Genomic DNA, 27,894 nt, shown 5'->3' with positions numbered 1-27,894 from the left:
TAGTGAAGTCAGATGCCAGCGTTGCCAGGAAGTGTGGGTATTTGCAGAACCTCCTTCACTTTCTTTGCAGAGCAGATGCTCAATACGAGCTACTGTAACATGCTCTGAGAACATGCTCGAAGTTTCTGTGCTGTGAAGAGGCCTTGGTTAAGCTGACTGCTGAGTTCTTACTCTCAGGGCCTGTTAACTGTCACAGTATCGCCTTCAGTTTGTAGACTAACACAAAGGTCGGCATTCCCTCTTTGAAGGATAAATAAGGACATAAGGCCATCAAAATAAGAGTAAAATCACCTGGCCATACATAAATAGAAATTCCAATATCTAAAGACATTTTCAAACACACAAAGTTAGATGTTATAAAAAGACTCTTGAGCTTAAAATATAAAAAATATAGAAAATATAAAATATATAAAAAGTGAATTTTGAGCTTCTAAAATAATCCTTTTACTGTTAATTTCAAAGGTAATGGTTACTCTTTCATTTATTAAATGAAACAGGGAAGATAGCATTTTATTAGTTACAGAAACTAATGAATTATCGCATCCTGGCACATTATTACTTAGAGAGGAAGGGCGAAGGTAGGGAGCAGGAGTCGGAATTGGGCCCACAGTGATGACAACGACGACGATGACTGGGAGAGAGAAAGGGAAAAGACCTGAGGGCGCTTGGGAAAGTCTACATCTCTCTTACCCATCTTAAGTGGAATTCCCAAAATCCAACCTTAGTTCCTTTTCTTTGTTTCACAGTTTGGGCCCTAGTCTCTTCCACCATCCTTGGACTCACCCACAATGTTCTATGTAGTCTCCTAGCGTCTTGGAAGTCAAAGGAGGCTCAGGTATCTGTTCTCACAAATCAGCACCCCCCCTTCCCCAGTTCATTGCTGAGCATCTTTGTTGTTGAATTAGTAGTTTTCAGTAGATTCTTTTTGCTGGCTTCCTCATTTTGATATGATACAATAGTAATTTTCTATTCTTCTACCATAAAAAAAATTTTTTTCTGATTATAAGAATAACATGTGCTCACCATAAAAGTTATGATGATTTAGACATATATGAAGAAGAATATGAAAACCACACATAATACTACAATCAAGCAAATACAGTGGCAGACGTTTGGGTAAAACTGTGAATTTATATATGTATTTATTCCTTCACCTAAAAAAAAAATTATATGTGCAATTTTGCAACTTTTAAATTTGGCAATATCATGGATATTTTTCCATGCTCAAGGCAGACATACTTTACTAATTAAACCAAATTTGGTTCAGAGCGGACTTCTGGGGAAAGTTTTGGTTTGAGGTTTAAGGTTTCAAGATAATCTCAGAGTAGTAGTTTTGGGTGTTCATCCAGCCTTAGTAGCTCCAGAAGTCTGGATTCCATTGAGAATTTGTCATTTTGTTCTGTTCCTCCCCCTTTTTGATCAGGATTCTTCTATAAAATCTTAGACCAAAACACTCAGTAATGGCTGCTGGGCATCATGTAGCTCTGGTCTCGCGGCACGGAAGGCAGATGTTCATGGCGGCAACATTTCCTTCTGCGATTCCTGACTCTCCTCCTTTCTCTGCTACCCTAGGTGAATGGAGACCTATTGTGATAGCTTGGATAGCTACTTGCAAGCTTTTAAGACCCCAGGCACTGCACAATGAACTAGGAGGTAGAACTGAAGCACTAAAAGCCAGTATTAGTCCAGTTGACTGAGATGTCCCATGAGTTCATGACCCTAAACCTCCAAACCAAGAAAACAAATCCCACGAAGTGTTTGGTTATACACAAGCAACATCAGAAGCAGCTTTTTTTTTTATTTGTAAAAATAATACTACATAAAAAAAAAAAAGTGTTTGTCAACTCAGCACTTTTCAGGTGTGCAGCTTAGAGATAGCAGTGATGATGGGGTGTGATGGTGTGGTGTGTAATGTAGACATTGTCCACCAGAGGGCACAATCATTTTGTTTTCTAAAATGTCCAGCTATCTCACCCATTGAGTGAAGCAGGATCTGTGTGTGCTTGCTGTATGCAAAAGCACATACCAGCTGGCCTTTTCTTCAAGAGCTTGAATATCCTGAAATCAAAATCTTAACAATGTGTTAATTCAAAGAAAAGTCAAGGCTGCATTGAAATCTTTAAAATTTTACCCACTGTGTTGCTATTTTTAAGAATTAACTTTGATAACAGAAAGACACAAGGAGTGTCAACCAGATCTTCAATGATGACTTTTTATTTAGACCTTTGAGTGTCAATTTGAATGAAAAGGAAATCACTGATCTTATTTCTTAGCTTTATCCTGGATGTCATGATTTATTGTCCTGTCCCCCCAGTGGAAAAGTTACTAGCCAACTATTTATGTCTGTGGATTAATTTAAAGTAGTAAAGTAATTTTGAGAGAAAACATTTTCTGATTTGCGTATAAATGTGAAATTCTGTTTGCAGTCAAGTTAGTCTTTTTTTGATTTTGATAACATAAAGGTAGTGTTTAAAGAAATCCATTTAGGTTTAGATGAGACAGTCAGTATTCCAAGACCAAGGAGGGATCAGTTAGGCATTTGCAGTATATTTCCACTCACCCAGTGTTCCTGACGTCAGAGACAAAAATGAAAAAGAAAAACAAAGAAGCATCTCCATAGGATGAAAATGTCTCCTCTGGCTTTATGCGAAGTTAGCCCTTGTTGCTCATGGATTACAATAGGCTGAAGCCTGGGCAAAGGGGTTATCCCTTCAAGGACATTTGTGAAACACTGTGAGTCGAAATCCACTCCACGGCACTGGGTTTGGTTTTTTTTTTGTTTTTGGCCTTTCTAGATGGCCTTGTATGAGGTGAGAGAGAGATGTATATACACACACACACATTACTTTTTCTTCAAGAATTTAACCATCTACATTCATAGTAAAAACAGGAATATTTAAGATACAGCCTGCAGCTATGATCAAAAACTACCTAGTTAATTGACTGGCCTTATTTCCTTGTTTTATTAATAACAGCTCTATTGGGGTATAATTCACATACCATGTAGTTCACACATTTAAAGTCTACAGTCCAGTGGTTTTTAGTGTATTCACAGAGTTTTGTAACCATCACCACAGTCGATTTTAGGACATCTTCATCACCCACCAAAGACACCCCTTACCTGTTAGCAGTCAGTCTCCGTTCCCCACCCCTGCAGCCCCAGCCCCAGGCCACAGCTACTCTGCTTTTAGTGTCTGTAGATCTCGGGTTCAGGACATTTCATAGGAATGAACTCATTCAGTATGTGGCCTTCTGTGTCTGGCTTCTTTCATTTAGCATAGTGTTTGCAAGATTCACCCTGTTGTAGCGTGTATCAGGACTTCTTTCCTTTTGGTGCTGAGTAATATCCGCTGGAAGAGTACACATTTTGTGTGTCTCTCCGTCAGTTGACAGATGCTTAGGTTGTTCCCACTTTTTGGCTGTCATGAATAATGCTGCTACGAACATGTTTTTCTCTAGACATATATTTTCAGTCCTCTTGAGTGTATCCCTAAGAGTGGAATTTCTGGGTCATGTGGTAAACTCAAAGGAGCCCTGGTGGTGCGGTGTTCAAGAGCTGGGCTAATAACGGAGCGGTCGGCTATTTGAACCCACCAGCACCTCTGCGGGAGAAAGATGTGTCAGTCTGCTTCCATAAAGATTTCAGCTTTGGAAAGCCTATGGGGTGGGTAGTTCTACTCTGTCCTGTAGGGTTGCCGTGAGTCGGACTCGACTCGATAGCAATGGGCTTGTTTTTTTCTTTTACCAGTAAACTCTATATTTAACCTTTTAAGAAACTGTCAGGCTATTTTTCCAAAGCAGATGCACCATTTTACGTTCCCACCATCAGTGTAGTGGTTAAGTGCTGGCTGCTAATCAAAAGGTCGGCAGTTTGAATCCACCAGGCGCTCCTTGAAAACCCAATGGGGCAATCCTACTCTGTCCTGTAGGGTCGCCATAAGTCAGAATCGACTCGAGGGCAGTGGGTTTACCATCAGTGTATGAGAGCTTCGTTTTTTTCGTATCCTTAGCAATACTTTTTTCTGTCTCTCTTTTTGATTATAGGTATCATAGTGGGTGTGAAGAGGTAACATTGCGGTTTTGATTTGTATATCCTTGATGGCTAATAGAGTCTCTGGGCGGTGTAAATACACTGGGCTTGTAACTGAAAAGTTGGAGGTTTCAGTCCACTCAGAGGTGCCTTGGAAGAAAGGCCTGCCAACCTATTCCTGAAAAGTGAGTTGTCGAAAACCCTGTGGAGCGCAGTTGTGCTCGGACACATATGGGGCCCCCTGAGTCGGAATTGACTTGCCAGCAACTGGGGAACAAAAAAAAGATGGCTAATAAAGTTGAACATCTTTATGTACTTTTTGGCCATTTGTGTATCTTCTTCGGAAAAATGTCTGCTCAGATTTTTTGCTCATTTTTTAATTTATCTGTCTTTTTATAATTGAGTTGTAAGAACTTGTTATGTATTCTGGATACTAGACCCTTATGAAATATGTAATATGCAAACATTTTCTCCCATTCTGTGGCTTATCTTTTTATTTTTTCATTGATGTCCCTTGAAGCACAAAAGTTTTTAATTTTGATGAAGTCCATTTTATCTATTTTTTTCTTCTGTTGTTTATACGTTAATGTCATCTAAAAAACCATTGCCTAATCAAAGTCATGAAGATATGCCTATGGTTTCTTCTAAGGTTTGTGTGGTTTTGGCTTTTAGATTTATCTCTCTGATCCATTTTGAGCTAATTTTTTTTGTATAGTGTGAGGTGCGAGTCCAGTTTAATTATTTCACATATGGATACCCAGTAGTCCCAGCTCCGTTTGTTGAAAAGACTATTCTCTCCCCCGTTATTTGTTTAGACACCTTATCATTCTTTTCACCTGTAATCCACTGGTGTGGGATTGATGTGATGATAAGATATGAGGCAGGGGAAGTGTTCTCTGATCCTATGATTAGGTCTTTGTCTTTTAGTGAGTTTTTGCCCCTGGGCTGTGGCCTTCACAAGTACTTATCAACTTAAAAAAAAAAAAAATTTCTCCCCATTCCTTCAGTGAAACGGGAAGGCTAGAAGGGGCTGGAGTTGGGTATTTCCCTTCTCCCGTGTTAGGGAAGTGTTCTGTGATCCTATGATTAAGTCTTTGTCTTTTAGTGAGCCTTTGCCCCTGGATTGTGGCCTTCACCAGTAAGTACTTCTCAGCTTAAAAATAATTTTTTTTCCCACATTTCTTAAGTGAAACAGGAAGGCTAGAAGGGGCTGGACTTGGGTGTTTCCCTTCCCCCATGTTGGTTTGCCCTAGAGCATAGGCTATTGCTAAGGAGAACAGAGTACTCTGGGTATATTAAAAAATGATTAGTTTTCCCCTCTCCTTGCCAGAAGCATGAATGGATTTTTCTCTGATCTTCACAGTGAGAACATGGTGGGGCTCCTGGAGCTAAAACTCAGGAAAGCATTGGTGGTCCTGAAGTTTGTTTTTTTTTTAATCTTGCAGGCCTACTCTATACTCAGTCTCTAGCAATAAGTCAGTTACCCTTTAGTTATTCCTACTGGCAGTTTGCGTTCCCGGTAAGCTATGATTCTGTGTGCCTATATCTCCATACGTTTGGTAGTTCGCCGTGTGACCCCAGCTTAGTGATGGGTCTGAACAGAGCAGGTTATTTTCAGGGTTTCCTTGTTGTGAAGACGGGAGTGATGGCTCTCACGCTCTGCGTGTTGGTCTGCAACCAGAAGTCAGTTGTCATTTTGAGGGGGGGAAGTCAGTTGTCATTTTGAGGGGGGGAAGATTCCTTAGGATTTTCCTCTATGTAAGATTATACCATCTGCAAATGGAGATATTTTTACTTCTTTTCTGATTTGGAGTTAACGTTTTTTAGGGCCTTTTATTTGTCTTGCTCCCTCCCTCCTTTCCTTCCTTGTCGAATTGCGCTGGCTGTGACTACCAGGGAAACCTGGTGGCGGAGTGGTTAAGTGCTACGGCTGCTAACCAAGAGGTCAGCAGTTCAAATCTGCCAGGCGCTCCTTGGAAACGCTATGGGGCAGTTCTCCTCTGTCGCTATGAGTGAGAATCGACTCGACAGCAGTGGGTTTTGGGTATGACTGCCAGTACGATGTTGAAGAGAAGTGTTAAAAACAGACGTTCTTGTCTATTTTCTGATCTTAGGGAGAAAGCATCCAGTCTTTGACCCTTAAGTATGGTGTTAGCTTCAGGTTTTTCATAGTTGCCCTTTATCATGCTGAGGAAATTTCCTTCTAGTCCTAGTTTATTGAGCATTTTTTTTTTTAATCATAAATGGTATTGAATTTTGTCAAGTGCATTTTTCTGTGTCTATTGAGGTAATCATGTGTTTTTTGTCTTTTGTTGATGTGGCCTGTTACGTTAATTAATTTTGTGTTGAGCTAACCTTGCCTTCCTGGGATAAATCTCACTTGATTATGGTGTATAATCTTTTAAATATATCGTTGGATTCCATTTGTTAGTATTTTCTTGAGGGTTTTGTGTCCGTATTCATAACAGATATTGATCTGCAGTTTTCTTGTGATGCCTTTGTATTTTTGTATTAGTGTAATTCTGGCCTCATACAATGAGTTGGAAAGGGCTTCCTCCTCTCCTGTTTTTTGTGAGACTTGTGTTAAAAGATTTGTGTTAATTCTTCCTTAAATGTTTGGTATAATATGCCAGTGAAGCCATCTGGGCCTGGGCTTTTCTTCGTGGATAATTTTTTGAATATGAATTCAGCCTCTTGTTATAGGTCTATTTAGATTTTCTATTTCCTCTGGCATCAGTTTTAGTAGTTTCTGTCTTTTTTAAATTTGTCCGTTTCATTCAGGTTATCCAATTTGTTGTCACACAGTTGTTATAGTATTCCCCTGTAGTTCTATTGAGGTATCAGTCTGCATGTGCTGTGCTGTTACTGTCTGCTCCCCTTGTTTAATCCTCAGAAGATTACAACAGTAAAGAAAAGCGGGGGTATACAAGGTCTGAGTTTTGTGGCCATTTTTGATTTTCTTAGGCCTCCTACATTTTAGTGTCTGTATGAAGAAGAACACAGCATCAGGATCGGAGGAAGACTTATTAACAACCTGTGATGCACAGATGACACAGCCTTCCTTGCCAGAAGTGAGGAGAACTTGAAGCACTTACTGTTGAAGATCAAAGACTACAGCCTTCAGTATGGATTACACCTCAACATAAAACAAAAATTCTCACAGCTGGACCAATAAACAACATAATGATAAGGGGAGAAAATACTGAAAATAATGAAATCAAGGATTTCATTTTACTTGGATCCACAGTCAGTGCCCATGGAAGCAGCAGTCAAGAAGTCAAATGATGTATTGCCTTGGGCAAATCTGCTGCAAAAATCCTCTTTAAAGTGATAAAAAGCAAAAATGTTACTTTGATGACTAAGGTGCATCTGACCCAAGTCATGGTGTTTTCGGTCGCTTCATATGCATGTGAAGCTGGACAACAAATAAGGTACACTGAAGAAGAATTGGCGCGTGTGGATTGCGGTGTTGGTGAAGAATATTGAATATACCGTGGACTGCCAGAAGAACGAACAAACCTGTCTTGGAAGAAGTACTGATACAGTGCTCCTTGGAAGTGAGGATGGTGACCCATTGTCTTTGTCTTGCTTACTTGGCACACATTACCAGAAGGGACCAGTCCCTGGAGAAAGACATCATGCTTGGTAGAGTTGAAGGTCAGTGAAAAGGAGGAGGACCCTCAGTGAAATGAATTGACGCAGTGGCTCGCACAGTGGGCTCAAACATAGCAATGATCGTGAGGGTAGCGCAGGACCAGGCAGTGTTTCATTCTGTTATACGTGGGCTCGTTATGAGTCGGAACTGACTCGACAGCACCTAGCAACAACATTTTAGTATAAAGTGCCCCTGTAAGAAGGTAGAGATGAGAAGGATCCTTGATCACAGAGCAGGCAACCTTTTAATGAGAAGGGATTAGCCAAGGAAGGTGGCACTAAGTGTGTGGACCTGCGCTCTCTGGCTTAAGCAGTAACTTTTTTTCCTGGACACTCTGATTTGAGGCACCAGAGAGATCTGCAGCGTTGGCTGGCAAAGCTACTTCTGCTGCCTGGCAGACATGGGGGTGAAACTAAGTAAGTTTATACTTAGCTTTAACTGACTTATATCTGAGGAATAGATAGACATCGTTAAGCTCTTTCAGCAAATTACCCTTTTCAGCATGACCCGCAGGAAGGATAATCGGTAAGTATTTAAAACCTTTTTTTTTTTAAAAAAAAAAAAAACCCTTTGGGGCAGCTCTGCTCTCTAAAAGTTTCCATCTATTTTTCATTAAGGCTCGTAGATTGTTTTTTGGACTTTTAGGTTGTATGTATTTGATTTTTATAAAATTAATTAAGTTTAAAAATGATACATGCTTGTTATAACAGATTCAACAATACAGAAATAATTAAAAAGTAAAAGAACCCCGTTTCCAGTTCTACTCGTGGACCCTGTTTTGTGTTTGTATGTGTCATATTTCAATGATTCCAAGATGTATTTTACTGCTCCACATTTTAAACATCACTGAAACCACGATGCGTCTTTTAATTGCTGTCAGCCAGGTGGTAGTCATGACGGAGTTGTTGCTACCTGGTTGTGGGGTATTTGGCTGTACCTGTTTGTGTTGTCTTCACTTCAGTTAGGTTACTTGCCTTGTTAGTCCTACATGAATTGGGCTTAATTACCATTCTAAGTGTCTTGAAAACAATCAAGCGTAATGTGTTATTTGGCGGGAAAGCAAAAAGTTACTGAGTGTCAGAAAGGCAGAGAAAAGGCAGCAGGGTAGATTTAATATGAGGAGAAGCAAATAATCATTGTTGGAAGGATGACCACCAAGCAAAAACCAAGTGCTTTAAGCACCAAGAAAGGGAGCTAGTCTATGAGAAGATGGCTGAGTTACCTAGTGTTGGTGCTACAATAAATCCCACAGGTGCGGGGAGTTTAAAGAATAGAAATTTATTTTCTCACAGTTCTGTGGGCTAAAAGTCCCAGTCAGGCTCGGTAGTGTTGATTCCTTCTAGTTTCTCTGCTAGTTTCTGTCGTATGCTGGCAATCCTTGATGTTTCTTTGCTCGTAGACACATCTTCCCACAGCACCTTCCCCCTCTGCATGTGTCTGTATCTGTTCTGCTGTAATTAAAAGATAACTTTCTGAGGTGATTGGGGTTAGGACCTACCCTATTTCGGTATGACCTCATTAACCTAGCCAAAGACAACTGTATTCCCGAATAGGGTCATGTTCTCAGGTACAGGAGTTAGAACTTAGACATTTCTTTTGGGAGGACACAATTCAGTCAATAAGCAGTAGATAAAGTTATGATATGTTCTGTTCTGGAAATTCTGTGCAAAAGTGTTCCATATCACATGCAACGCAGTGCAGTTTAAGGCAGGAGAAATTGCCAAATCTCATGGACCAGATGGTTGGTGTGATCAGTTCAAGTGCCGTATAGGACTGTTACTAAGGCATGGTGTTATAACTTTGTCAGTTTCTTCTCATAAGGAAATTTAACGAATTTGGTCATCTTTTTATGTGTTTGTTCATTTTTTATATCTGTTGAGAGAATTATCTGGTTTTTGTATATTGATATGGTATGATGTACTAATACCTTTTCTGGTATCAGACAACCCTGCATTCCTGGCAAAGCAACTTTCTATTCTCTTTTTAAATTAATAGTTACTGTGTGGACATCTTTTCAATTTTGTGTGTATCTCCCTAATTCCTTTTAATACGCCCAGGTAGCATAGTGGTTAAGTGCTACGGCTGCTAACCAAAGGGTCGGCAGTTTGAATCCACCAGGTGCTCCTTGGAAACTCTATGGGGCAGTTCTACTCTGTCCTATAGGGTTGCTATGAGTCGGAATAGACTCAACAGCCCTGGGGTTGTTTGTTTTTTTTTTTACATTTTTTTTGTATGCATATACTATACTTTATTAAATGAATGCCTTGTTGACGTGCATGGGTTTCAGTTTTTGCTGCTAAAAAGCAGCGTAGTAATGAACAGCCTCCTACATAGACCTACATAGGCTGGTGTCTCTGCAAGATAAATTCCTGGAAAAGCCGTGTGTTTTCATTGTTTTGATAACATGAAAGTTAATTTAAAAAAAGATTTACTTGGTTTTGAATCATCAAACATTATCGGAAAATATACCAACATACTAACAGTGTCACTGGATTGATTGGCTTATGAATAATTTTCTTTAATAATTAAAAAGAATGGAACTTATTAAAAAAAACTGAATGTTTCTGCAACCAAGTACTCCTTTAGAAGATCTGTGGTTGTAAGCATTTGGAGAATAGGAGCAGTTAGAGTTCCTAGATACTGCGTCTAGCATCATGCGTAAACGTGAAGCGGATTCCAGAGGTATTTGCAGTCGTGAGCTGGGCTGATTTATTGAGTGAGACAGAGAGATAACTTCTTGTCACTTCTTTTTCAGGGTTTTCTGATTAACTCAAAACCGGAGAATGCCTGCGAACCCATTGTGCCTCCACCACTAAAAGACAATTCATCTGGCACTTTCATCGTGTTAATTAGAAGACTTGATTGTAATTTTGATGTAAAGGTACTATATGCTTTTTCTTTTTTTTTTTAGTTTTTTTTTTTTGTTACTGTTTAGTTAGCTGATTTACATTCTTGTTTCAGAAAGGATTTAAGGCAGTATAAAATTCATTCAGTTTTTTTTTTTTAAAAAAGAAATGACAAGGAGATGGTGAAGGCAAGAAAGACAGGAGCAGGGTTACTAAGGCCTCCTGGGTGGTGCACATGGTTTGTGCTTGATTTAACCTAAAGGCTGGCAGTTTGAATCCACCCAGTGGCACTCTGGAAGAATGGCCTGGTTATCTGCTTCCGTAAAGATTATAACCAAGAAAAACCTATGGAGCGGGTCTACTCTAACACATGGGGTCACCACGAGTCAGAGTTGACTCGACAGCAGCAGGTTATATGTTCATTACAAATTTTGCTCTACGTTCTTAGCAGCCAGTACAAAGAGGGAGACATGGTCAGAGTCATGATTCACAGTGTTGGTGAGACTGAAAACAAACAGATTGACTAGGATATAAATAATTACTGTTGGTTCTAAGAATTTTCAGGTGGCTGTTGTGCACCTTGAAGTGTGATTTAATGGTGGAATCTTGTGTGATCTGACGTGGGAATGGGAACGTTCGCCCTAGTTTTATGTCTCGGCCTTTCCAGTATCAATATCCCACCTCAATCTACACCTATACCTACATCAACAGTTAGAGTTCTCTTCTGTAATAAGCTGACTCTATCCCATGTGTAGTCTGTCTCCCTGGAGTCAGTGAAGCTGGCATCTCAGATAGTAAAACAAAATTTCCCATAGACCCTCCATCATTATCACCAGTGGTGTGGTTTTCGCGACACTCTTGTTATTTTTTTTGACACTTTTGGTACTGTCTTCACAAGTCTGTTCTTGAGTTGGCCTTGGCAGAAAAGCCACATCGTGGCCTGCATAAAGCAAGCCCAGGTGTTACTTTTACTGGATGACCTCAGATCTGTTACAGAGGGTCTTATATCTCACCCAGTGGGCACAATACTTCCTGTACTTCCCGTTGCTTGATCTTAGGTGATTTTTCTGTTCAGTAGAAAAGCTTGCCTGACTCCTTCTGTGCGTAAATCTTGTCTCTGCTCTTTTTTACAAGTAACATGAAAGAAATGATACCTCCAGAATAAATTCATGAAAGGAATTTGAAAATGTAGAGTACTTGGTCAATGATAGGTATTTTTTCTATTGCTTCAGATTTAGATTCAAATCAGTTGTCTTTCAAAGGGAAATAAATTAGAGCTTGCAGTCAGATGCAGTAAATTTCCTGCTCGTCAGAGTTGCTTGTTACGTGGCTTTTATGATAGTTAAATCCAAACCTATATAAGAGTTGATCTAGAGCTAATATAATTCCAGGTTGTTCCAAGCAAAATGAAATATTATTACAACATTTCATTAATTTCTTGTTGCTGAGAAATTCATAGTAAACTGTCATTCTGCTGATTCCAGGGTTTATTGATTCTCAGGTAATTTCTCTCTCAGTTTAGTCTGACCAGAAACTTGAATGCCTTTTTTTTTTTTAAATAACTTTTTTTAGGCGAGGAAAGGAGGTGGCTCACTGTGAAATTTAAGGAAATACTGTCCTTGAATATTTATTTTTTAGAATGAGAACGCAACTCAGGAATGAATGAGTAGGCTTGTTAGCCCTTCTGTGCATCCTGATCTTCAGGCTAAGTACTTCTGATGGAGTTTTATAAGTTAGCCATTACTCCAGCTCATGTCTTTCTGCCTCCTGCCGTGAATTTTATGGTCCAGCCATACCACTTGCTTGAGGTCTCTTAACTTGGCGTGTCATGCTGACCACCCCTTTGTGTCGAAGGTCTCTGTCCAAGAGGACCTCTGCCACCCACTTTTTATTTAAGTGCTTTTCATTATTTTGAAGTGCTGGCTGAGGATATTGTCTCCTCTAGAAACCTTACTTTTCTTCCCCCCTCTGGTAGAACCAACCATTCTAGCTCAATGTGCCACCCTTCCATAACTCAGTAAATATCTCCTTTATTGTGCCTCATCACTGTCTTAGTCTGGGTTCTCTAAAGGAACAAAACCAGTGAAGCATATATATAAATATATACAGAGAGAGATTTACTTCAGGGAAATGGCTCACACAGTTGTGGGGAAATGGCTCACGCAGTTGTGGGCAAATGGCTCACGCAGTTGTGGGGAAATGGCTCACGCAGTTGTGGGGACTGGCAAATCCCAAGTCTATGGGTCAGGCAACAGGCTGAAGACTTCTGCTGGCTCACGTGGTTGCAGGGGCTGATGAACCCAGAATCTGCAGGTCAGGCAGCTGGCTGAGGACTTCTACAGGCTTACACCCCAAGAAGCAGAGGTCAGGCAATGAGAAGAGTGCAGAGTCGAGAGACAGAGAGAGAGAGGGAGTGAGTGAGAGTGAGCTTTTTGGGAACATCCATTTATATACTGGAGGCAGGCCACACCACCTAGAAAACTTAACTTTCAGCTGATTGGCCGCTCACATTAGATCACAAAATGGAAGGTGATTACATTGTGAGAGTGCACATGCCCAACCACTGAGAACATAGCCTAGCCAAGCTGACAGATAACATCAGCCATCACAACCACGTTGTTATCTTACCAAACCACTGAGAACATAGCCTAGCCAAGCTGACAGATAACGTTAGCCATCACAACCACGTTTTTATTTTTGTATGTGTGTGTGTATTTCACTTATATGTAAGCTTACTGTGTTTAGAGTTCATGTTTTAATTATATTTCTATATCCACTTTGTCTCATGGTGTTTAGTACATAGTAAACCATCAGTAACATTTTGTTAAATCAAACTATCCTGCCATCGAGGCGATTCTGACTTATAGGGATCCCGTAGGGTTTCCAAGACTGTAATCTCTACAGAAGCAGACTGCCACATCTTTCTTCCACGGAGTCACTGGTGGTTTTGAAGCACCAACTTTTCGGTTAGCAGTCCAGCACTTTAACCACTGCCCACCAGGGCTCCTTTATACAGTAGTAAGCCTTCTATTTATGTGTGTAACGCATTCCAAAAAACATGCACATGTAAACATCCTGTTAAAAAGTTCAAATTGAGGCACTCTTATCTTAGAACAACATTAAATTTTCACTTACACCTCACCGTGTAGACACAGTCTGTCTTAAAAGGGTTCTATCTATTGTACATGCTCTTTAGCTTTGTGATTTTTCCTTCCCAGAAATACAGTGGGCTATATTATGACCACCCAAGGCTTAAGATTCATGACCTGTGTCGTTCCTGACGGTGTCCGTCTTCTGCTCAGTTGTGTTAAATTTATGCGGTAGTCGGTATACAGGGGAGGGGTTACAAGCTGGGTCTGAAAGCAGACCGAATTCCAGCTTTCTCACTGACTGGCAGTGTCATCTGCTAGTGACTAACCTCTGTGTGCCTCAATTCTTTATCTAAAATAGGAATTATATTGTTTCTGACATCCTCGCATTGTTGTGAGGATCAAATGAAATGATCGATGTTAAATGCCTGTTAAACACTGCTTTGCACTCAGGAGTAGACAGAGTGTTTAGATGTTGATGTTTTTCCACTCTTACACTGCCTTATACTTTGTCTCGCCATTGGTGTAAGATGGGATATGGGTGGAAAAGAGTAGAATACTTTTCTGGCAGAGATGCCCACTCTTCAGCTGATAGGCCTCCTGGTAATATAGCAGCTCAGCATCACTTGATGCATAAAATTTCTCATTTGGCTCATAAAGGACAGTGTAGTCATGCTAGCGTGTAATGTATGAATTATATGTTGCATAAATTTACGAGAGTAAGAATCGTAGATCACCTTTCAGGTATGAATAGGTAAAGATGAACTCATCACGGGTACTGGGAAAACAACTGAAACCCCATCCCAAAGAGAATCTCCTTTCTGGGCTGGCTACTGGTGGGTCAGCTCTTGGCTTTCTCACCTGTAATCTTCAGATCAGATACCTATGGCTGCATTTTCTTGCCTTCCAAATTGATGATTACATACAGTTTTGTATTAATTATGTTATAGAACCTGATCATTTACAACCTATGTACAGTATTTAATTGCAAAAATAGCTCTTTGTAGATAATAAATACTGATTCATTCATGTATATCCACAATTTTGTATGAATACATTGGCATAAGAAAATATTTAGAGATATGATTCATTTCCTTATTTGTTACATAGCACTGTGGGTCTGAGCCCTGAGAAAAGTGAATTCAGCGTCATATGTAATGCAAAAGTTGATGGTAATTGGAAGGTTACTTTTGCCATGTCTGCTAGTCAAAGTGACACCCAAATTATCTCAGACAGATGAGATTGGCTCTGTCTTCCAAAGCTTTCCTTAGAGAAAGGAACCCTGTGCATTGCAGACAACAAGAGAAGAAAGAAGCAATGAACAAAGTTTAACAAGTTATTTCAGAGTATTAATGGTGGTTGGTATTTCTGGATTTGCTTTTTGCAATTTTTGCTTTAGATTTTTTTAAAAATACATTTTGTACTGTAATGGAAGAGACATATGCTTTTCTTATTTCTTCCTTAAAGTAAATAATGCAGTGGAAGCAGTGTGCTGCGACAAAGGAATGGCAGATGCTCTCTGTGCAGTCCCTCCCAGGTGATTTGTGACTCAGTAAGTCACGTTAAGACAGAAGGACTAAGCAAGTCAAATCCCTGGGTGGTGCAAACACTTAATGTGCTTGGCTGCTAACTAAGAGATTGGAGGTTCTAGTCCAGCTAGAGGTACCTCAGAAGAAAGGCCTGGCAGTCTACTTCCAAAAAATCAGCTTTGGAAAACCTTGTGGAGCACAGTTCTACTCTGATGCACATGGGATCACCGTGAGTCAGAATCAACTTGATGGTAGCTGTTTTTTTTTTTTTTTTAACTAAGAAAGTAGATTTGACCTTGAGTAGAAATTAAACTCTTCAATTAGCAATTCTCAGAGAGTAGGGAATTGCATAGTTGCGGCACAGTAAATTATTTAATATGGCCCTTCTAACTATAGTCTGTGATGCCCACCAAATGACTGGGTGGAACTATGCAAATGAGGTGCTCGTGGCCCTCCAAGGGGATCAGATAGCTCGCTAACAATATAAATTAAGGTGTATGGCATGCTTGTGGGGTGGGACCAAGCAAATAAGGTGTATGGAACCCTAACGAGGAGATTGGTCAGTTTTGCCATCTCGCTAGGCTTAAAATGAGCCATCCCAGAGGTGGGAAGGGAGTTTCTCACCACCACTAAGAAATAAGAGTCAGGAGTAGAACATGTCCTTTGGACCTGGGATCCCTGTGCTGAGAAGCTCTGGAACCAGGAGACAGAGAGAGAGAGCTGTAACACCGAAGATGACAAGAAGTGGCGGTAGGAGACCAGCAAGAAGCGGTGTGGTTGGCTTCCTGGCCCATGGAGTGAGAAAGCTGAGCACCTTCAGGCAGGAGCGTTGCTGGTAGAATAGGATGCCTTTGGGCACTTGGTGGAGCTAGGTTTGCTGACCCACAGAGCTAGAGCTGAGCACCTTTGGGCCAGGGCTTACTGGCAGAGTGGGGTGCCTCGGGACACTGACCGACAGAGCTAAAAAAGCCTTGTAACACTTGCCCGAGCAGGGGCAGAGGCTGAGGGTCCAGAGAGAGGTGTGCCTATGGGCACAGCTGAAAAGAGGATGTCCTGCTAGAAGAACTGTATCCTGAGTGTTCCTGAACCTGAATTATAACCTATTACTTCCCTAATAAACTTTCATAATTGTGAGTATGGTCTGTGAATTCAGTGTGGCCATTGCAACAAATTATTGAACTTCGCAGAGAAGTAAAGAGGGACATTTGGTGGGAGGGAGGCTTGGTGTCAGAAGTGGTAAAGATGGTAGACAGAGGAGGCATGTCTGACACCTGCCTCATAGGAATCAGCCTTGGGCTGTTGATCTTTTTTTTTTTTTTTTTGGGGGGGGGCTGTTGATCTTGATTCTCCTTCCCCCTCATGAAGCTAGAGGAGGTCAGATGCCCCCACCACACCATTTTTATAATAGTTTACAACATTATAAAATAAAAAGAGCACTGTTTTAATATATCTTCTGTGGAGAGGAGCACGTGTGAGCCTTTCTGTCTTGCCCTGAAGGGATGCGCAGAACCCATAGTGAGAGTCAGTACTGGGATATGAGGAATATCCAAAAGGCCAGTAAGAGGAACTACTGATTACACGCCAGCTGCTTATTTAGAAAACAGTCACTCACACTGACATAAACTGTATCCTCTGAAAACTACAGCTTTTTAGAGGAAAAGCAAACAGTGTTATATTGTTTGTCTTTATACACTGCTGTTCTTTACTGTGACAAAATACAATTGTTTAGAAATGTTAGTTTTTGTTGAGTATTTGAGGTTAAAACATTATTGGCTGTTTGGTAAAATAAATCGAGGCTACATGAAATCTTTAGTTAGAAAAGCGACTTTGTAGCATTCTGAGGCAAAGATAATCTCAGAAGGCTTGAATCGACCCCCAGTGGTAAATTTGACTTTTTAAAAAAAATTGTAACAATTCCTAAATATTAAAATAAAACAGTCATTTAAAATAAAACTTTTCAGAACTAAATAAATTTCTGTCTTTCTAACCAAATAAAGATTGTTGTTGTTAGTGTTGCCTATTTGGTTCCAACTCATAGTGTACAACAGAATGAAACACTGTGGTCCTCCGCCATCCTCACAGTCATTGCTGTGTTTGAGCCCCTTGTCGCAGCCACTGTGTCAGTCTACCTCGTTGAGGGTCTTCCGCTTTTTCACTGACCCTCTACTTTACCAAGCATGATGTCCTTCTCCAGGACTGGTCTCTCTTGATAACATGTGAGACAGAAAAAGTACATGAGACAAAATCTCGCCATCTTGGCTTCTAAGGAGCATCCTGGCTGTACTTCTTCCAAGACAGATTTGTTTGTTCTTCTGGCAGTCCATAGTATATTCAGTATTCTTTGCCAACACCATAATTCAAAGGCATCAATTCTTCTTCGGTCTTCCTTACTCATTGTCCAACTTTCACATGCATATGAGACAACGGAAAACACTATGGCTTGGGTCAGGCGTACCTTAGTCCTCTGCTTTTTAACAGTCTAAAGAGGTCTTTTGCAGCAGATTTGCCCAATATAATACATTGTTTGATTTCTTGACTGCAGCTTCCGTGGGTTTTGATTGTGGACCCATGTAAAATGAAATCCTTGGCAACTTCAATATTTTCTCCATTAATCATGATGTTGCTTATTGGTTCAGTTGTAAGAACTTTTCTTTATGTTGAAGTATAATCCCTACTGAAGGCTGTAGTCTTTGATCTTCATCAGTAAGTGCTTCCAGTCATCCTCACTTTGAGCAAGCAAGATTGCGTCAACTGCATATGGCAGGTTGTTAACGAGTCTTCCTCCAATCCTGATGCCCCATTCTTCTTCATGTAGTCCAGCTTCTCGAATTATTTTCTCAGAATACAGATTGAATAAGTATCATGAAAGGATATAACCCTGATACACACCTTTCTTGGTTTTAAACCACACTAAACCAAAACAAAACCTATTGTCATTGAGTCAATTCTAACTCATAGTGATCCTACAGGCCAGAGTAGGACTGCCCGATAGGGTTTCCAAGGAGCAGCTGGTGAATTTGAACTGCCAATCTTTTGGTTAGCAGCCAGGCTCTTAACCACTGTACCACCTCCCCTTATTCTGTTTGAATGATTGCCTCTTGGTCTACGTACAGGTTCTGCATGAACACAATTAAGTGTCCTGGAATTCCCAACCTTCGCAACGTTATCCGTAATTTGTTAAGATCCACACAGTCAAATGCCTTTGCATAGTCGATAAAACACAGGTAAACATCCTTCTGGTATTCTCTGCTTTCAGCTAAGATCCATCTGATTAGTTATCAGAAAGATAACCATTTTCATTGCAGTTCAAGGTATTTCTACCATATAGTTATAATGTTAAATCAGCTTAGTTTATTATATTTTGACTGGACTCTAGTGAAGCTTGGTAAACAGAAATGATGTATTTCTGCCAGATTTTATTAACATCTTATGGCCCAAGGATTACTTTTGAGAAATACCACTGCAGAGCTATCTAGGCCAGTTACAAGAAGACTGAAAGGACTTAGGTAGAATTCCGCCTCCCCCACCGTTGCTGTGAGTTGGAATCAGCTCAACGGCAGCGGGTTTTTTACTGGTGGGTGGAGGTGTATTTGGTATTGCATATGATGAGAAATGGGTTGGTGCTCTTCAGAGCTATTTTCTGTTGGAACACAGCTTTACAGAACTTGACTAAAGTACTGATGCCTCCTTTCCTGGACTTCTCCTTTTCTCAAGTCACATCTGGGTTTCCCCCTTCTTCTTGTTTGTCCTTACCAGTCAAGAATTCACAAGTTCTGTATGTACTGAGCAGTCTGTCCCCTCCGTGTCTTGGTATCCACCATGTTCTTCATCTGGGATGCCCTGCTTCTGCTTGTCTCTGGCAAACCTGACTTTATTTTAGATTGAGTGTCTTCTCCTCTTGGGAACCTTTCCTGATTTCTCCTCAGGTAGAATTGATCACTTCTTTTATATAATTCTGTATCCATCTCTGCTGCTAGAAACTCTGGTAGACTGTGAGGGAAAAGGTCATGTTTTAGGTTTTGTAGTTCTTAGATGGCACTTGGGATTAATAAATATTTACTGAACGAACTAATTTATAAAACCTTAAGATCCTACCAAAAAATGTAACTGCATTGAGGAAGTAAACAATATTATAGGAACCTTCCATTGGTTTCCTGTTCATTTCACTTAATGCTCTTGGAAGTGTTTTCTAAGTCTGGACACTCATTTATCCCACGAACGTTTTTCTCCAGGTCCAGATATTCTGTGAGAATTTAGAAATCACCGTAAACATTTTCCGTATCATCTGGATGACTGCATTATAATAAAGTATTTTTTCATGAATTCCAGTTATCACCTTATAAAAACAGTCCTCCAATTTTCCTCACCAGGCTTGCCCTTCATTATCCGTTCTGAGGCCTCCAGGCAAGCACGTTACTTGGTATTCCCCAGCATGCTCCGTACTTCCAGTGCAGCAGTACTAAGCAAGCAGATGTGACCTTGAGTAGGAATTAAACTCTGCAAATTATCTGAAAGTCGGTTAATGTCATTGTGTAATGTTTCCAATTCCTTTCTACATTCCTATAAGATAACTATAACATTCGTTATTTATTTCAGAACCATGTTTAAAACATTCTGTGGAATGAATGTGCTCAGAGACACCCAGTGAGTAGAAACAGCTCCATCCCACATGGTTCATTCAGCAGCTCGGTGCTCCTAGTTCATTCGCTCATTTGCTGTTCCTTTCATCCTTTGATGGAGAAACGTAGCTGCGTTTTCATGATTAGGGCTCTTTATACATAACTTATTTTGTATTAAAATAACAAATCCAAATGCCCTTGTTGTAAAGGGAATTACCAGGAGCGTGAAAGAAAAAAAAAAAGAAAAGCTGAAAAATATTAGTTACATTTTGTCTTAATGCAGCTGTGAATGCCAGTAACCTGATTTACGTATCCTTTCCCCATGCATTCTTTTGCTTCAGAATTTTTACACTGGGTCTCATTTTATCACAGACTTCAGGATTTTAGGTCACATGATTTTCATGAGACTTACTGCTTTATTTTGGAGCCAACCTCAGGTACACCGTCAGTGAAGAGTATCTAGGAAATAAGGAAAGGCGAGATGCAAAGAAAGATGGCAAGTCTGACCTACTTGCTGTTGGTGAGAGAATTGTCATTAGTGCCTAGTGCTCTCTTTCGTGGCATAGCTCTTCCCAGCGTGGCCTGCAGTGATCCTAAAATAATGTGCAGGGAAGAACGGCATGGGAATGGTGTTTAATGTTGGCAGGTCTGGATCTTATGTCAACAGTTGGGTATTCCCTACTTGTGAGAGCACTTGGCTGCTTTTACCAGAAGGTTGGTGGCTCGAATCCACCAGCCACTCCGTGGGAGGAAGATGTGGCAACCTGCTTCCGTAAAGATTACAGCTTAGAAACCCTATGGGGCAGTTCTGCTCTGTCTTGTAGGGTCTCCATGAGTCAGAAGTGACTCGACGGCAATGGGCTTGGTTTTGTACTATCTATAATACTTTCATATAGGGAATTCATTTTCATTGAAGAGAAAAAATTCCCCAGAAAAAAATTCTCCCGAGTCAACTAAATGATTTCACTACTGCGTAATGGATCAGGACGAACAGTTTGTAAAATGCTGATTTAGGCGAATGTTTCCTTTGTGACAGTGAAATTCTTCAGGGACACCACCAGGTATAAACTCTTACCTAAACAGTTCTAAATTCAAAAGTTGCTTTTTATTTATAATTTTAGTATTAAATTATATCTACCAATATTTTAAAATTACCTTTTTGTATACCATGGAGCTCTGGTGGTGGTGCAGTGGCTGTACTAATAGAGCTCAGCTGCTATTCAAAAGGTAGGCAGTTGGAATCCACCAGCCACTCCTTAGAAACCCTATGGGGCAGTTCTGCCCCATTCTATAGGGTCACTGTGAGTTGGAATTGACTGGACGGCAGCAGGTTTTTTTGGTTTAAGTTATACACTGTATTAGTTTCTAAGGGCTGCTGTGATAAAATACCACATACCAGGTGGCTTATATAAGAACAGAAATTTATCGTCTCACAGTTCTGGAGGCTAGAGTTTGAGACCAAGGTATGGTCTGTGTTGCTTCCTTTTGAGGCTTTGGGGGAAAACCTGTTCCATGCCTCTCTTCTAGCTGCTGGTAGGCATTTCGTAGCTTACAGCTGCAGAATCACATGGCATCCATCCTCTGTTTGTCTCTCTCTATCTGTTCTCTCTAATATGAACAACACTGGGATGGGATCAGGACCCATTCTACTGTAGTGTGACCTCATGTTAACTGATAACATCATCCAAGACCCTATTTCCAAATAAGGTCAGGTTCAAAGGTACCAGTGTTAGGACTTCAGTATATCTTTTTGGGGGGACACAATTCAGACCATAACATATATAAAGGTTTGGCTTTAAAATGATGTAATTGGAACACAACCGAAAATCTTTTATTAATATTTTAAATTCCAAATATTCTGACTTCTGTTTTCTGGTATACTTGAGACAAATACATATGTATGGCTTTGCATATAAACACAAAAGCTTTTACCAGCCCCTCCAAAAATATTTTCTAATGAAATAAATAAATGCAACTTACTTCTAAGCCTTCAGTATAGTTGTGATTTGCTACTTGTCTGAAGATCAACTCCTAGAACCTAACCTCAAATGAGAGAAGGAAACATGTTTTGTGCCACCATAATTGTCACAAAGGTTCAGCATTAAAACCATGTATTTTCCTGAGTTTTTTCCAGCATTTTTTTAAAGAATAGAATTCTTACCAGGTTTAGTTCTTCATTTCTCTTCTACAGAAAAGAACGTAAGGGTGGAGTGAGGTGGGAATGACTATTATTGGCCTGCTGATAAGCACACAGGGCGAAGTAACATTTGACACTTAGCATTGAGGAGAAAACCCAGAAATTCTACAGAGCTGATAGCTGTGGTCCAGTGAAGCATGTTCACAGTGATCCCTGAGTCACTGGAAAAGGTCAATAATGTTCAGCACCCTTTACTTAAGAAAGCTGGGAAGATACAATGTATTTTATGAAAATTTTCATCCACAATGACTAAGGTGAAATATTTGCTGTGGTTTTTTTTTTTTTTTTTTTAGGGGGAAGTAAGCAACGTATATAAAGAAATTTTATTTTTGTGGCATGTATCTTATTGGGTAGGGCTGGATAAGCAGTTATCTTAGTTGTGATTTAGTTTAATTAACAAATATTTATGTAAAAGATATTTTTCTAAGCTTGAGGTACATACAAATAAATGAGCTAGTTCCTTTTTTTAAGGAACATAAAGCCTGGCATTCAAAATGCTCTAAATGTTATTTTTATCATACGTCTCTGTCAAGATGATGATAGACTTGCTTTTCTAATAATGTTTTTACCAAGAAGAATGAAAAATCATTAATTTTAAGGTAAGACTCTAAAATATAAATTAGCACAAATTTAATTATATGATATTGTAATTTTCACTTATCTTTAAATGCAGCAGCTTTTGTCTTTATTATCTTTTTGAAAGCATGGTGAAATTAGTCTATATATATGTTACTTTATTAATTAATCGTGACAGTTGAAAATTATTTCATTTAAAATTAAATTGTGAAGTTGGACTAATGAAAGTGGGTTAAGTTGTTAAAGTACCTGGCTGGTTATTAAAAATGCCGTCAAGACCAAAGCTTGTAGTTTATGTAGTAACAAAGAGGAAAACTTAAGTATCTCGATGAAGCTTACTCCTTTGTTAGTAACTCTCGAGTGCTTTGTCTTAAACTATTTTAAAATCAGCTCCAGCTTTTATGTCTTACTGTCTTTCCTATAGCAGCATTCATCAACATGTCCACGATAGTTACTACACTTAAAAAATTTAATGTCGATAAATACTATTATCTAATAATAATAAAAAAAGAACCCCGTTGCCATCAAGCCAGTTTCGACTCATAGAGACCCTATTGGACAGAGTAGAACTGCCCCAACTGGGTTTCCAAGGAACAGCTGGTGGATTCAAACCACTAACCTTTTGGTTAGCAGCCGAGCTCTTAACCACTGCGGCACCAGGGCTCCTATCTAATAATGTTGTTGTTATGTGCTGTTGAGTTGGTTCTGACACATAGTGACCCCATGTACAACAGAATGAAACACTGCCTGGTCCTGCCCCATCCTCACAATCATTGTTATGCTTGAGCCCATTGTTGAAGCCACTGTGTCAGTCCATCTCAGTTGAGAGTCTTCCTCTTTTGCACTGACCCTCTACTTTACCAAGCGTGCTGTCCTTCTCCAGGGAGTACATATTTATAATATCTAATTGTCTCCAATATTCTCTATAGCTGTTAGTTCTTTTTTTTTTTTTTTTTTCCTGCTATTCTAAGGTCCAGTCACGGATCACATGCTGAGTTTAGTTGTCTTGTCTCTTTTAATCAGCTGTTCTTGATCCTTTTTTCTTCAGCCTTTTCTTCATCTGTGTTTCAGTTTAAATATTGTTTTGTCTTCATGTTCTTGTTGTAGTCTTCTGTTAAGCTCATCCATTGAACTTTTCGGGTAGTGTACAGGCATACCTTGAAGATATTGCGGGTTTGGTTCCAGACCTCTAGTTTTGTCCATATGTTATCTTTCAGGAACTTTATAGCTTTAGCTTTAACATTTAGGTCTTTCATCCATTTTGAGTTAGTTTTTGTATGTAGTGTGACGTATGGGTCCTGTTTCATTTTTCTGCAAATGGACATCCAGTTTTGCTGGTACCGTTTGTTAAAGAGAATGTTTCTTCCCTCATTCAGTAGACTTCAATCCTTTGTCGAAGATCAGCTGTCCGTAGGTGGGTGGATTTACTTCTGGGTTCTTAGCTCTATTCCATTGGTTTATGTGTGTGTCTGTCATTGAACCAGTACCAGGCTGTTTTGATTACTGTGGCTGTATAGAAAGTTTTGAGATAGGGGAGTATGAGACCTCCTATTTTGTTCTTCTACTTCAATATTGCCTTAGCTATTCAGGGCCTCTTTTCTTTCCATATAATATTGGGAATTAGTTTTTCTATTTCGTTAAAAAATGCTGTTGGGATCTGGATAGGGATTGCATTACATCTGTAGATCACTTTTGGTAGTACTGACATTTTCACAATGTTATGTCTTCCAGTCCATGAATGTGGAATATTTTTATGTTTGTGTTGTCTCTTGGTTTCTTGCAGTAGTGTTTTATAGTTTTCCTTGTATAAGTCTTTTACATCCCTGGTTAGATATATTCCTAGTTATTTTACTCTTTTGGGGGCTATTGTGAATGGTATTGTTTTCTTGATTTCCTTTTCGAAGTCCTCCTTATTAGTGTAGAGGTACCCGACTGATTTTAGCGTTGATCTTGTACCCTGCCACTTTGCTGAGCCCTCCTATTAATTCCAGTAACTTTCTTGAGGAATCTCTGGGATTTTTTATGTATAGGGTCATATCATCTGCGAATAGGGATAGTTATACTTCTTCCTTTCCAGTATCAATACCCTTTATTTTCCTTTCTTTATTGCTCTGGCTAGGGCTTCCAGTACAATAATAATAAGAGTGGTGATAATGGGCATCCTTGTCTTATTCCTGTTCTCAGAGGAGGATGCTTTCAGTCTCTCTCCATTGAGAATAATATTGGCTGTTGGTTTTGCATATATATCTTTAATTATCTTGAGGAATTCCCCTTCTATTCCTATTTTGCTGAGAGTTTTTATCAGGAAACAGTGTTGGATTTTATCACATACCTTTTCTGCATCAGTTGAGATGATCATGTGATTCTTTTCCTTTGGTTTATTTATGTGGTGAGTTATGTTGATTGGTTTTCTAATGTTGAACCACCCTTGCATCCCTGCTATGAATTCCACCTAATCATGATGTATTATTTTTTTGATATGATGTTGTATTCTGTTGGCAAGAATTTTGTGGAGAGTTTTTGTATCTATGTAGCCAGGGTTGCTTAATGTCCACGAAATGTTCTGTGGAATAGGACATTATATGATTTGCATGTTGTGCGAACACCATTTTATATAGAGTTCACCTGGAGGCGTGGCTGATGGAAGTGATCTTCAGTCCAGGCGGAGAGCACATCCCGCACATCAAGTATGTGTCACAGACCATTCTTCACTTGAGTCGGTTGAACCCCAAAAGCGAGGCTGAACTCTTGGTATTTGGATGATGTGTTTGTAAAAATTTGTCCATTTCTTCGAGGTTTTCAAATTTGTTGGAGGACAGCTTTTCATCATATTCTGTTAGGATCCTCTTTATCTCAGTTGGTTCTGTTGTGGCATCCCCCATTTCGTTTCTTATTTTGGCTGTTTGCATCTTCTTATTTTTTTTTCCTTTGTCAATTTGGCCAGTGGTTTGTCAATTTTATTGATGCTCTCAAAGAATCAACTAGTCTTGTTGATTCTTTCTATTGTGTTTTGCTTTTATTTCATTTATTTCTCCTCTGATCATTAGTATTTCCTTTCTTCTGGTAGCTGTAGCCTTCTTTTGCTATTGCTTTTCTATTTGTTCAAGTTGTTGAGCTATATTACTGACTTCGGGCCTTCTTTCTTGATATGTGCATTTATTGCTATAAATTTTCCTCTGAGCAGTGCTTTTGCTGTGTCTGAAAGGTTTTGGTATGTTGTGTTTTCATTCTCATTTGATTCTAAGAATTTTTTAATTTCATTTTGAATTTCGTCTGTGACCCAGTAGTTTTTAAGTAAGGTGTTACTCAGTTTCCATGTACTTAATATTTTTTTTTCTTTGCTCTTTGTTTTTGATATCTAGTTTTATAGCATTCTGGTCAGAGAAGATGTTGTATTGTTTCAGTGTTTTCCAGTTTGTCAGGGCTTATTTTGTGGCCTGAAATACGGTCCATTCTGGAGAATGATCCCTGTGTAACAGAAGAATGTGCTCTGTGCTCCTATGGGGTGGTGTGCTCTGTGTATGTCTGTGAGGCCAAGTTGGTTAATTGTGTTATTTAGATCTTCTTTATCTTTGTTTCTTTATAGTTGTTTGGTCCATTGTCGAAAGTGGTGTGTTAAATTCAACTATATTGTAGAGCTGTCTGTTTCTCTTTTCAATTCTGTTAGAGTTTGTTTTACATATTTTGGAGCTCTTTTATCGGGTGCATAAATATTTATCGTCATAGCTTTTCGTGAACTGATCCTTTAATCATTACATAATGCCCTTTTTTGTGTCTTATATTGGATTTTGACTTAAAGTGTATTTAATCAGTATTATTGCCATTTCTGCTGTGTTTCAGTTACTGTTTGCTTGATTTTTTTTTCCATCCTTTGATTTTTAACCTATGTATATCTTTGTGTCTAAAATGTGTCTTTTGTAGGCAACATATTGATAGGTCATGTTTTTTTAATCCATTCTGTCACTCTGTGCCTCTTCACTGGTACATTTAATCCATTTACATTCAGTGTGATTACCATGTTTTTATACAAATAACACACCCCTTCTGCTTTGTTTGCCAGTCACGCCCTCCGCTTACAAGGTATTTTCATAAGTGTGCTATGCTAATTTTTTTAACTCAACATGTGAAAGAGGATTGGTATGCCAGTGTTTGTGAGGCTACATCACGGGGGAGGGTGGGAGGGCATAGCCAGCAAACAAACAGAGAAGGCACGTGTTATTTGCAAAGAAGTACGGTATCAGTAGGTATGAATTTACTTGTGCTATTTTGTTATACCTTTTTTGTGTGTGTTATCAATGGTTTCTTTGTTCCTCTTTCTGATTTTTTCTTATCATTTGTTGTTGTTTTGTGTTTACTGAGTCTTTTTGATTTTCTTCTTTATTTTGACGAATAGATTTATTAACTTTCTTTGTAGTTACCCTGAACTTTATCTTTATCCTCCTAAATTTGTCTTGAAATTGCCATGATTTTCTCTCCATATGGAAGTTCTATAACTATACCATTTATTCCCCCTTTTTGATTTGAAGTTGTCATTGTTTACAGCTTAGCAGCTCTTGATCCCTGTAATAGTTCTGTAGCTTTATTTTACTTTTGTGAAATCTTTGTCTGGGTTGGTATCTGGGTGATACTGTTGTGTGTCTTTATCTCAGGTTGTTGTCTGATGTTGTTGGTTCTCTGTCCAAAGGACTCCCTTTAATATTTCTTGTAAGACTGATCTGGTTTTTACAAATTCCCTTAACTTATGCTTATCTACGAGTGTCCTAGTTTCGCCATCATTTTTGAAACAATTTTTCTGGGTATATGATTGTTGGTTGGCAATTCTTTTCCTTCAGGATTTTATATATGTCATCCCGTTGCCTTCTTGCTTGCATGGTTTCTGATGAGATATCTGCACTTAGTCTTATTGTTGCCCCCTTTAAAAAAAAAATTTTTTTTTTTTTAGGTGATATTTCGTTTTTCATGAGCTGCTCTCAATTCTTTCTTTGTCTTTGGTTTTAGAAAGCTTGATTATGATATGTCTTGGTTACTTTCTTTTGGGGTCTATCCTGTGTGGAGTTCGTTGCGCTTCTTGGATGGAAACCTTCTTGTCTTTGATGATATTTGGGAAGTTTTCTGCCAATAAATTTTCAAAAATTTTTTCAGTACTTTTTTTCTCCTTCTCTTCTGAAATTCCCATTACCCATAAATTATTTCTCTTGATGGTGTCTGACATAACTCTTTGGCTTTCTTCAGTTTTCTCATTCTTTTTTCTGATTGTGCCTCAAACAAATTAGTATCAAGAGATTTGTCCTCTATTTTGCTGACTCTTTCTTCATTGATTCGATTCTACTTCTGTGTCCTTCCATTGTGTTAC

General features: G+C 39.2%; 1 protein-coding gene across 4 annotated transcripts in view; it reads left to right on the top strand.

Annotated features, from left to right (window-relative positions):
* The window catches only part of RNF13 (ring finger protein 13), a 125,427-nt gene that overhangs the window by 39,079 nt on the left and 58,454 nt on the right, over window positions 1-27,894 (top strand). For 3 of the 4 annotated variants that reach the window (XM_049867109.1, XM_049867108.1, XM_049867110.1), the window contains one exon: window positions 10,441-10,566. In XM_049867109.1, coding sequence (XP_049723066.1) covers window positions 10,441-10,566 — 126 coding nt within the window. Of the gene's footprint in view, window positions 1-10,440; window positions 10,567-27,894 lie in introns of those variants that run through there. The other variant, XM_049867111.1, reaches the window with a different exon arrangement.

Source organism: Elephas maximus, chromosome 23, assembly GCF_024166365.1.
Source record: "Elephas maximus indicus isolate mEleMax1 chromosome 23, mEleMax1 primary haplotype, whole genome shotgun sequence".
Lineage (NCBI taxonomy): Eukaryota > Metazoa > Chordata > Mammalia > Proboscidea > Elephantidae > Elephas > Elephas maximus.
The sequence above is the reverse complement of the archived record's forward strand: the minus strand, read 5'-3'. Positions and strand labels throughout refer to the sequence as shown.